Source organism: Ictidomys tridecemlineatus, chromosome 1 (genome assembly GCF_052094955.1).
Source record: "Ictidomys tridecemlineatus isolate mIctTri1 chromosome 1, mIctTri1.hap1, whole genome shotgun sequence".
Classification (NCBI taxonomy): domain Eukaryota; kingdom Metazoa; phylum Chordata; class Mammalia; order Rodentia; family Sciuridae; genus Ictidomys; species Ictidomys tridecemlineatus.
The window spans coordinates 92,062,321-92,074,664 of NC_135477.1; the positions used below are offsets into that span (position 1 = coordinate 92,062,321).

Genomic DNA, 12,344 nt, shown 5'->3' on the forward strand with positions numbered 1-12,344 from the left:
TGATAGCTGATTAGAATATTGTCCAATTTTCTCCTATTGGTTACTTTAGAAAACCTAATTAGAATACTACCCAATTTATCCCCATTGGTCATTTTAATATACCAAACCTGTGGCAGGAATTATTATGGTGATAAATCCTCAGTGGTGGGAGTTGTCATGGTAATGTTATTTATCAAAAACAGAGACATGACTTATCTCCCTGTATTGTTCATCATCCATTGGCATCTTTCTTACACCCTTCCACTGCCATTTTGATGTCCCCAAACTCCTACCTAATAGATGGATGTGATGATATCTACTCATTGTGACCAAGAAGTCTTACATGTACATGGGTCAGGCACTGTATAGAGGCCATAACAAGCCCATTATCTCTTATTCCTCATAATATCCCTCTAAGTCACAGGCCACCATCCCTGTTCCAGGTGAGGAAATCAAGGTTCAAATGAGTTTCAAAATTTATTGCAGACTCACAATTTGTATTTAACAGAACCGGGAGATGAAGTGTTTAATGACATTTTAATTCCTTCCCCTTGGCCCTATCTTACAGGATTATGAAAGTCTTATTTGAGATGTATTCATAAGAATTTTGAGAACTTGTCAAATGTTATTCACATGAGCAGTATTCTGAACTTCAAAAGAGTGAATTGGTGTCTAATTACCTGGTAGAGAGGACTTGAAAGCTTAAATTAATTTTGGGGGTAGTCCTCAGGTGAGTGTGTTCACCTGAGGGTGTGGCAAGTTTCCCAGCAAGTGAGACAATCAAAAACCAGCCACTGAGACAATGTGGTTGATTTCTGTGAATTGCTTAAATGAATGAGAGGCCTTTGTGTGCTGGTGAGGAAATTTTATATGAAAGAACAGGAACGGGAGTTGCTGAGAGAATAAACCCAAGCAAAGACATAACCATGTAAGGTCAAAAGCATGGATTAAAAAAAAAAATGACCATGTTCTAGCTCTTGGAAACAAAATGTTCAGGGAGAAGCAAATTTGGCAGACAGATTTGCTACGGAAGTCTTTATAAATAGTGAAAGCCCTGTAAATAGAACATAATCCCAGCATCTGTGTATATTTTGAATTTAGACAGTTATAGTCTGATGAATTCAGAATCGGTTTTAAATGTGTAAGAGTAGGGGACTTGAAAAAGTAAAAAATGATCCTTTTCCCAACTCTTGCTTTAGGTTGTAAATCCCTTTTGGTTTTGATGCCACAGTACCTAGCACTTAATGAATGCTGAATTTGCTTTGTGAAAACAGACCTCATGTTCTTTACTCAAAGCAGAACATTGTTAACCAGATTCTGCTGAAACCAGGACTGCTAGAGAAGAACTCTTGGAGGGTCAGAAGCTTGGAGGCTAATAGGCTGCTTCATTAGGAGGCAGGGACAGAGATTAGGTGGGCTGACAATGGCTTTTCTCTGAGGTTTAGTGCATCATTATAGAGCCAGTTGATGGGAATCCAGTCATTCTGGTCCCATGGAAGAACTAGGAAAATTTCTATTGGAATAAATAATTAGATTTATGAAATACTATTAAAGAAATGCATTTTTTTCAAAGTACTTTCAGTAATTTGTTGTCGACTATCAAAATACAGGGAAAGAGGCGGTTGAATATTTGCTTTACCAAATAAATAAGCTTATAAAGAGTTTGTAAAGGAGTATATCTAAGGTGTCTGAGTTTATGATGTCAGAAAATGGAAAATATTATCAATTTACATATATGGTTTATTTTGTTAATAACTCTACCTTTCCCCATAAATAGGATTAAGATGAACTTCAATCTGATCACTGATATTTCTATTTTTTGATTAGAGAGACTGAATTACTGAGATTGTATATGGGTGATAGTTTTCAAGTTTGCAATTGCATATTTTATAGATACCTGCTTTTACTTTTTTGTTTTACAGTGTACTTTGAGGTATTATAACTTGTAGATATTTTAATGACATAGTAGCAATATCCTTTGTATATTTAAATTTCTTACATTTTCTAGTATAATTATTTTTTTAACCATTCTTACATTTTCAACCTTTTGAGATATAAACTGCAGACAATAAACTACACATATTTAAAGTGTACCATATGGTCATTTTCCACCTATGTGTGCACCCATAAAACTACCACCACAATCAAGATAAAATGCTTTCATAAGGACCTAAAGTTTCCTTGTTCCTCTTTGTAATCCATCCATCTCTCTAGCCACACCCACCTTCCTACAAATCATTGTTCTGCCCTCTATCATTAAAGATTTGCTTGCATTTTCTAGAATTTTATATAGATATAGTCATATATATCTACTTTTTAGCCAGTTTGATTTCACTTAGCATAATGATTTGGATAATCTTATGTTGTTGCTTGTATCAATGGTTCCTTTCCATTGCTGAGTAGCATTCCACTGTATAGATGCATTGCAACTTATTTATCCATTCACCTGATGGGAATTTGTCCCCACCCCACAGTTTTTACATAGCTTGCCAAATAAGGTTTCTATGAATATCCATGTACAAGTATTAGTGGCAACATGTATTTTCATTTCTTTTAGGTGTCATTACATTTAAGAATAGATAGGCTAAATGATATGAGTGTTTAACTTTTTCAGAAATTGCCAAACTGTTTTTTTTAAGTGATTGCCCTTTTTACCTTTCCACCAGTGTTGTATGAGAGTTCCAGTTGTTTTACATCCTGATCAATACTTTGTATAGTCAGTGTAAGATATAGAGAAAAATATTCATGTCTCTGCATTTTTATATTACTGAAAGAGTTTAACTGGAACCTTGGTTAAAAAATAAGACTTGAAATTAGTAAGAGATTTGCCTCTTCAGAGTAATGTGTTTACATGTTAAAATCTTATGAAACTAGAACCATAGAGTCATTTCAGGAGTTGGAAACCCCAAGAAGCATGTCTTATCTACCTGTTGGAGGCATTTATTTATGTACCGTGGATATTAGACCTGCAGTCATTTGTCTCCTTTATGTTGAACTATTTGCTCCCTAATTTGAATTCTTCCACTTAGATTGTAGGGCATGTATTAGGATCTTCCCCCTTCTTTGCCCAAAGAGCATTTATTGATACCAAGGGAACAGATGTTTCTCCTCCTCTCTCAGAAAGTCTCTCTCTTTTACGTAAAAACCCAGGTTCATAATTTTGGTCTTTTTTACTTCTACTATAAATATCAATATATAAAAGATGATATTTGGTTCTCATCATGTGGCCTAGAGGGAAAAATTGGGTTAAAAGGGGAATCAATATTTTTATTCCCATGAATAAGTAATAATCTGTCTCTTCTCCAGGAAATTTCATGTTTACTTTCAGGAAAATATGAACAAATATAGGTCTTAAAAACCTGAATCCTTTTAAAAAAAACTTTTAGTCATTCTGTTTGTTGTACTTTGGTATTCTATTGTGATTTTTGTTTTATATTTTCCAAATGTTGAATGATGCTAAGAGCATCTTTTCATATACTCATTGACTAATTGTATATCTTTGTTTATAAAGTACCTGTTCAAGTCTTCTGACCATTTTTAAGTGGTGCTATCTTCTTATTGAGTTGTTGAGTTTATTATATTCTGGATAAAGTCCCTTATGTGAATATGTTGGGATTATTTTCTCCTGTCTTGCCTATTTTGTTTTCTTAACAGTGTCATTTGAAGATCAAAGGTTTTTCTTATTTGTTTATTTAAATAGTGCTAGGAATTGAACACAGGGCCTCACACATGCTAGGCAAACACTGTGCCATGGAATTACATCTGCAGCCCCCCAATTTTTCATTTTAATTAAGTATAAATTATTTTTTCTTTTATGTCTCATTTGTGTATATTTTCAAAAAACCATATATTCCTAAGATTGTATAAATGCTTTTATATATTTCTTTTATACATTTTGTAGTTTTAAGTATTAAATTTGTGTCTAGATCCATTCTGAGGTAATTTTTGAGTATAGTGTGAAATAAGGGTCATCGTGTTTTGATGATCTGTGTTGCATCTCTTTTTTAAGGTTGTCTCTGAAGTTTGGTGATGCTGAAAATCTACAAAGCTTTTATATGAGGTAGGTAGGTTACCACTTTGGAATATTATAATTTCAGGACTTCAGATTAGCTCTATAAACTTATTCATTCTGTATGTGGATTTCAAAGTCTTTTTATGTGATACTTCAAACACTGTGATACTTCAAATGCCACAGCTAGCTAACTACACTGAAAAGTCAATGGCTATATGTGATGGGATCCTGTAAGAGTGTTTTCTACAGTTCCTGTTGAAACATCTATGCTCCACTCATCAGAGAGGAACTTAAGAATTCATGAACCTGAAATGCTGGAATGTGATGTCGTTTTCATTAAACTAATTCTTTTTTTCTCTCTCTCCCTCCCTCCCTCCCTTCTTCTGTCTCTTTCCAAGGCTGAGGCTCTGATTTGAAGTTAATCTGTGTAGTTCCTTATAATGATGCACACTTCTATATCTGCAATGAACAAGTCTCTGAATTCTCCAGTAGACAACCAACAAAGGCCTACATATTTCTATATTTATGTATAGAAGGATGCATCTACCAACAGTAGTTTATCCAAGCAGTTAGAAACTGCTTCTGGAGGGTGGGGAGAAATTGAAGGCATTACATTTTCATCTTATAAAAGTGTAGAGCTTCCTTTCCTATAGTAGGAATGTTTTAGTGGAGAGAAGCAGATGTGTCTTCAACATTACTTGAAAATCAGTAGGATGTGCTAGACTACTCTTTCCAAAGCTGTGTCCTGTAAAATGCTTCCATTTTGTGAAAATATTTGTGATTCTACAGAAAAAGGATTTTGTAGTTAAACCTGCTTGAGAATTACTACATACCATGCCTTCTTCTTGGAAAGTCAGACTTCCGAGAAGACTTGCTTTTAAGGAAGTACTTGTAACTTTGATTAACCTACTGTTTCCTAATCATAACTTTGGAAAGCTTTCTTCCACAGAGCACTTACCAACATATCATGGGACACTGGTGCTTCAGTGATCATAATTTAGAAAATATATGCCATCACCTTTCAGAGAAACTTTGTAAGGAAATAGAATCCCGTAAGGTGACCAACACTATATCTGTCTGATATAGAAGTGGGGGGATATTTTTGGTCTGTAATAGCAATTTTTCCAAGTGGAAAATAGCTTTACTATTACTTACAATAAAGGTATTAGCATATGCTGTCAATACCCTGTCTATAGGGCCTTTCTACTTTAGAGCATTAAACTTCACCTGCTCAACTTTCAACTACCACTCTCTCTGGCCAAAGCAGCCCACTCTCTCCCATCCCAAGTCTAAGAAATATATGAATACCCATCTTTCTCTCCATTGGCTGAGATCATTTAGAGGCATGTTTTTATCCTGGCTTCCAGCTTCCCCCTGGGCATTAAGCCCTTCTTGTCCACAGTGGAAACTTCCTTAATAGTGCACTCATTTTGGTAGCCTTTCTTTCCTCTTTAATTTCTCTTTCTTCCACCTTACATATTTTGATAACTGATTTTCCTGTATACTTTTAATATATTCACAACTTATTTCATGCTGTGCTTCTGAAGAAGCTCACAAAGTAAATAAGAAAGAAAAGCCACGGAAAATAGAAGAGCCAGAAAACATTCAGCTATGTAATGAAAGAAAATTATAACTAATAATCCAATACCATTTTTAATCACTACTAATATTTTGATCCCTATCCTTCCAGACTTCTTTTTTTTCTATGCAGTCACCCATTTTTTTAAAATAAAAACAAATGATCATGACATATGAACAATATAAATTTTTCATAGCTGGAGAATATTCCATTTCAGAAAGATTAAAAGTAAAGGGCTGGTCTGAGATAGGATTTGAAGCCCAACTCCAAGACATGCTCTCTGATCTTGCACAAGTTTATTTTACCCCTCTCGGTCATAGACTCCACATTTGTCAAATGAGGATAATGGTACTACCTCATAGTGTTATAGTAAAGATTAAATAAAATACACATAAATAACACAGAAGCATGATTAACCAGTAGTAAGAGAGCTATTACTGTTCTTTTAAGTCACAATTTAATTCCATGTTGATGTCCACTTACACTTTTTTTCTCAAATTTCTTGCCATAATGAACACATACTTGAGCACTGATTCTGAGAAAGAAAAGCTTTGTATTCTTTTGTAGAGATTTGTATTGTTCACTTTTGGCTCGTCTGTCAGTTGTTTTCTTTCTCACCTACTTAGAGGAAACTTGTTTGAAACTAAGGTGAAGCCACTCCCCAGGTCAGCTCCGCCACCTAACAAAAGAGGGCACTGTTGTACCGTTCATATACTGTGTCCTGCTTTGGTAAATGTGGAAGTACAGTGGGTAATACTGATGTATAATCATTTTCAGATTCTTCCTTACCACTTACAACAAATTGTCCAGCCAGAGTTGGTTTACTTTGCACCGAGTTGAGATTATTTTCAACAATTCAGTCCAAGCAACTTTTAATGTAACTGGCATCTATGCTCCATCAAGTTATTCCTACCACTGCCAACGTGTCAGCAGCCTGCAGCAGCATGATGCTCTCTTGTTGCCTAGTGACACAAATGACATGTCAAGCTTGTGGGAAGTCACCTTCATTGATTTTCAGGTAATAAACTAAAACATGCTCAGGATACCTGTGTTTTTGGTGTCGAATAAATGCAATATTGAAAACACCTGAAACAAAAGATATTTAAGAAGAAGAGAGAAGTTCATACCTTTAAAATAATTAAGATAATTAAAGAAAAATCTTCTAAGGTATGGAATGGAGTAGAATAGAATATTTCCTCTCCCTGTGGCCTCCAAGTCTCTACCCAGGACTTGCTTTTATTTCAGGTTTATCTAGTCACTAATAATTATCAGTGAGGAATGCCAGCAATCTAAACCCCTGTGGAGCTGTGGTGTGAAGCCCAGTGACTGACACTTCCAGGACTGAGAGGCCCTTCTGGGGAGAGGCTTTGTTGGATAATTATTTTATTTCCTTCAGGGAGTGTAGCAGTGATTCTATCAGGGCTGATAAGAAGTACATTGTAGTGTGAGTGACAATGTTGGCAGTTAGTGTAGGAATGGAATCGCCAACAGGGAGTCAAAAATATCCCAAAGATCTTGGAAGTGTTTGGGGAAAGGCAGGGGAGTGTGAGAAGTCTCTTTTCACCATCAGAATCATCTAAGGCTGACAGACATTCTGCCAAGTTCCTCTCTCTTGTTTACCTGCAAAAAGAGCTTAGCTTGTTCTTCCAACTTGCTGAACTAGCAGGCAGGGCTTTGCATGTCCCCTTTAAGGGCACTTTCCAAACTTTTCCATATGGATATGTGGATATTTATATGTATGTATATGGCCCCCATCACCCTTCCAGGCTGTGTGGAGGGTGTAGTGTGATGAGAGGCAGCTGGGGAAGGGAAGGAGCTTGCATTCTGGAGTTAAGTAGACTTGATTTAACATACTACTCAGCCACCTGGATAAGGTATTTAACCTCTCTCAATTTCTGGCCTATCTTTATGAATGGAAAGAATACATGGCTTAATGTGTGTGAAACACCCAGGACCATGTCAGACATAGATTAACAATGCAACTTGTGAGTTTTCTCTTGTGTTGCACTGTTGTAGTTATTCTACATACTTTATTGTCAAAATATATCTCAATGCTATAGGATAGTGGTTATTATCCCTGTTTTTCAAATGAAGTGACTAAAGATCTGATACTTTTTTCAGTGATATAGTTAGTAAATAGTAAAGGCAGAATTCAAATTCTAGACTGGTCCAAGGATGTTTCATATATATATATGTGTGTGTGTGTGTGTGGGGTGTGTGTGTGTGTGTGTGTGACACATATATGTTTGAAATGTTTATATATGTTATAAATATTTCTGTCTTGCTCTTTAAAATGTGCAGGAATCTGAGGAGGTAATAATAAAAACAAGGAAGAAATCCAGGCACAGTGGCTCATGCCTGTAATCCCAGCAGCTCAGAAGACTGAGGCAGGAGGATTGCAAGTTTAAAACCAGGTTTAGCAACTTAGCAAGGTCCTGTCTCTAAATAAAATATGTTTTTAAAAAGGGCTGGGAATGTGGCTCAGTGGCTAAGTGCCCCGGAGTTCAATTCCCAGTACAAAACAAAACAAGAAATAAATTGTATATAATATGAATTAATAAGAACAGAGGAATTGACTTATACATCTGCCTTGTTTCAGGAATAGCTTAAGGTGACTTACAGAAATATTACAAAAAATGTACATATAGGCAAACCACATCACACAAATTAGGATAGGCCACAGGGAGAGGAAATATTCTATCCTACTCCATTCCATACCTTAGATGATTTTTCTTTAACAACAACAACCACACATACATTCATACACACACACACACACACACACACACACACACACACACACACTGGTAAGGAGTATTGGCAAAGAGGTGGAGAAATGGGAATCCTTGTGCATTGATAATGAGAATGTAAAATGCTGTTAATGCTATGGAAAACAATATGGCAGTTTCTCAAAAAATTAAGCATAGAGTTACCAAGTGATCCAGTAATTCTACTTCTGGGTATATATCACAAAGAATGGAAAGTAGGGAATTGAATAGATAACTGTGCACCTATATTCATAGCAGCATTAGTCAAAAAAGCCAAAAGGTGTCTACCAATGGATAAGTGGGTAAACAAAATCTAGCATGTACAATATACAATGAAAATTCACCCTTAAAAAGGAAGGAAATTTGGATATATGCTATAGCATGGGTGAACCTTGAAGTTATTATGCTAAATGAAATAAATCAGATACAAGAGGACAAATATTATATAATTCCATTCATATGAGGTATCTTGGGTGGTCAATTTTTTTTTTTTTGTACCAGGGATGGAACTCAGGGGCACTTGACCACTGAGCCATATCTCCAGCCCTGTTTTGTATTTTTATTTAGAGACAGAGTCTTACTCGGTTGCTTAGTACTTTGCTTTTGCTGAGAATGGCTTTGAACTCATGATCCTCCTGCCTCAGCTTCCTGAGTCACTGGGATTATAGGCATGTGCCATCATGCTTGGCTTGGGTGGTCAAATTGAGAGACAGGAAGTAGAATAATGGTTGCTGGGGGCTGACAGAAGGAGAACAGAGAATAGTGTTTAATAAGTGTTTAATTAGTGTGGTAAGATGAAAAGAGCTCTGGAGACAGTGGTGGTACTCAGCAATATGAATGCACTCAGTGCCACTAACTGAACACCAAAAAATAGGATTTTCTTTTTTTTGGTGGAGGGGACCAGGGTATTGAACTCAGGGCTTTGTGAATGCAAGGCAAACGGTATGCTGCCGAACTATATCCAGCCCCAGGAATTTTATGTTATTTATGTTTTACAGTTAAAAGGCAAAATAGAAAAAAAATGGTGTGGGGAATAAAAAGGAAGGTTAGTTAGAAGCCTCTGGGGAAGTTGGTTCATAAAACCGCAGGACCATCTATCTGCACTGGCTGGATGTGGCATAGTAATTTAACTTAAAAACTTTGGAGTAGCTAGTATAAGAAATAAGTATTCTTTTACATAACTACTGAGTCCCTGTGACTACTGAAAATTTGCCTGTGAGAAGTACATCTTCCCCAATGTTGTGCAATGTGGATGTCCTCAACAATATCCTTACACAGCACCTTGTGAAAACACCTGTAGCTTAAATGCAAGCTCAAGCCAGGGAAAAGATGCTGTGGTAGTGGTAGCTGAGTTATGTTAATAAAAGGCTGCTTTCCATAAGTGCAGACATTCTGGTCTAGTCTATTCTAAGAATAAAGTGTAGTTGTCCCTCAGTATCCACAGGGGATTGATTCTGGAGCTGCCACCCCCTGCCATAGGTACAAAATTCCATGCAAAATTCCATTCCCTTATTTAAAATTTTCTAGTATTTGCATATAACTTATATACCACCTTACATATGCTCTCAGTTATCTCTAAAATATTTATAATACCCAATGCAATAAAAATGCTACATAAATAACTGTATTGTGTGGATTGTAATGACAAGAAAAAAGTCTGTACATGTTCAGTACAACTGTTTTTCCCAGAGTATTTTTTTAACTTTATTTTATTAATTTTTTTTTTGTGGTGCTGAGAATCAAACCTAGTGCCTCACATGTACTACGCAAGTGCTTTACTTGAGCCACTGAGCTACAACCCCACGCCCCCACCAGAATATTTTTGATCCACAGTTCCAGAATATTTTGATCCCCACATGGGCCCCCTGAATATGAGGGTGACTGTATAGAATGGTGCAGCAGACATCAAAGACTCAGTGGGTAAATGAGTGAAGTGAACTGGGTGTGTCTGTGTAGCCAGATTCACAAGGAACATTTTAAAATTCAACTTTAGCTGATGTGTGCTTTAAAGTAAATACAGGACCAGGGTTGCTGGATCTTCTGACTTTTCAACAGACACTAGATATTTGGACTTACTGGAAATTTTCAGGAGATTCAGAACTCAGGGTCAAACAAAGCTCACCTTTGGGTTCCATACAACATTTTTAATGTCTAGTCCAGGAAATGGATGAACCACATACTTCAGACATTCCCATACTTGCTGTCCTTGACCAAATCCCATTAAGAATTAAGTGGCAGTCAGCCTGAGAGCATTTCCTTTGGCTGGAGTTGCAGAGTCAATTGAGGTCATCTTTTGTCATTGAGGAACTCCACTCTTCAGGCACTGTTCTGAGAATAAGGCCACTATGCATCAGAGGTGTGGGCAGGGGATGCCTGAAGCCAGGCCAGGAACCTTCTTCAGAATCAATTTGGGTTTCAGTCTAGAATACAGACAATTGGTGAACAAGGTCCCTAAAGACTCTGGCATGATAAATGGCTATAATAATTTTGGCATAAGAAAATACTAAAATGCCCATTTAAAATGCCCATAAAAAATGAATTCTTTGTGAAACACTCATAGATCATTCAATTTTTTGATGTACCTTTTAAAAAACAAGTGACTGAATGAGGTGATGTTGTGTAGGGTTAGACTCTATAATACAGCCAAACAGGCTGCTTTCCAGTTATTGCTCTTTTTTTAAAAGAAGTTGGTCCTTAGTTTTGTTTCTTTCATTTTGACAGCAGTATTTAAATAGCAGAGCTGTAATCAATTTGAACCTTTCCTAGTTCCAAGTAATTAAACTACTTTATTTACTCATATGAAAATGCTTTATTTCCCCCCTATTCTCTGGACAGGATGCAAGGAGGAATTAGTATTCAGTTCTTCCAAAAAATGGCAACAAGTCTGTATGGTACAGTCTGTAAGTTGTCCAGGGTTTCATTTTCTGTGGTTCAATTACCTATAATTAGCTACAGTCTGAAAATATTAAATGGAAAATTCCAGAAATACGTAATTTATAAGTTTTAAACAACTTTTATTATAGTATATTATTATTGTTGTTCTTTTATTAGCTATTATTGCTAATATCTTACTATTCCTAATTTATTTGTTAAACTTTATCATAGGTATATATATATATGTATATATATATGTATATATATATATGAAAAAACATAGTATATATCTGCTTATTATCTATGGGGATTAATTCCATAGTCCTGGCCTGATACCAAAATTCACAGACTCTCAAGTCCCTTATATAAAAAATGGCATGGTATTTGTGTATAATCTCCTCCTACACACTTTAAAATACCTGTAGATTACTTACAATACCTAATGCAATATAAATCCTATGCAAATAGTCATTATACTGTATTATTTAGGGAAAAGTAAAAAGAACAAAAATGAACATCCAATTTAAAGAAATATTTTTGATCTGCACTAGTTGAATCCACAAATGTAGAACCTATGGAAATGCAGGGCCAACTATACAGGGTTTAGTATGATCTGTGGTTTTAGGCATCCACTGGGGATCTTGAACATATGCCTTGTGGATAATAAGAGAGGACTACTGTACAATTGACAAAAGAGGGAGAGGTAGTGACAACAGGAAGAAGAGATGGAGCACACAAGGAGCAACTGAGTCATAAATGAATCTGAGTCTAAAACCAGACTGCCTGGAGTTGAAGTATACCTTTACAACACTTAGCATTGTGGAACTCTGAGCAAGTTACTTGATTTTCCTGTTTCCTCATCATAAAGTACTAGTAAAATAGTAACTTGCTCATAGACTCTTGTGAGTATTAAACAAGTTAAGGCAGCACTAGGTAAACCATAAGCCCTACAAGTGTATTTTTATTTTACCTCATCAAGAGTCATGATGTCTTCTCTTGAAAGACTCTTCTTGTCTACTTCCTGTCAGTCGAATCAAAGGCAGACTTGAAATCTTTGGAAAAATTACGCCCATACAGTTTAACATGTTTCGAATTTCAGAGACACCATAGCAGTTGTGGTTTTCCATGAAAT

General features: G+C 36.0%; 1 protein-coding gene across 4 annotated transcripts in view; it reads left to right on the forward strand.

Moving 5' to 3' along the window:
* The window catches only part of LOC101958037 (V-type proton ATPase subunit S1-like protein), a 42,532-nt gene that overhangs the window by 23,031 nt on the left and 7,157 nt on the right, over nucleotides 1–12,344 (forward strand). For all 4 annotated transcript variants that reach the window (XM_040272026.2, XM_040272028.2, XM_040272029.2 and 1 more), the window contains exons 7-8: nucleotides 3,989–4,039; nucleotides 6,348–6,588. In XM_040272026.2, coding sequence (XP_040127960.2) covers nucleotides 3,989–4,039; nucleotides 6,348–6,588 — 292 coding nt within the window. The remainder of the gene's footprint in view (nucleotides 1–3,988; nucleotides 4,040–6,347; nucleotides 6,589–12,344) is intronic.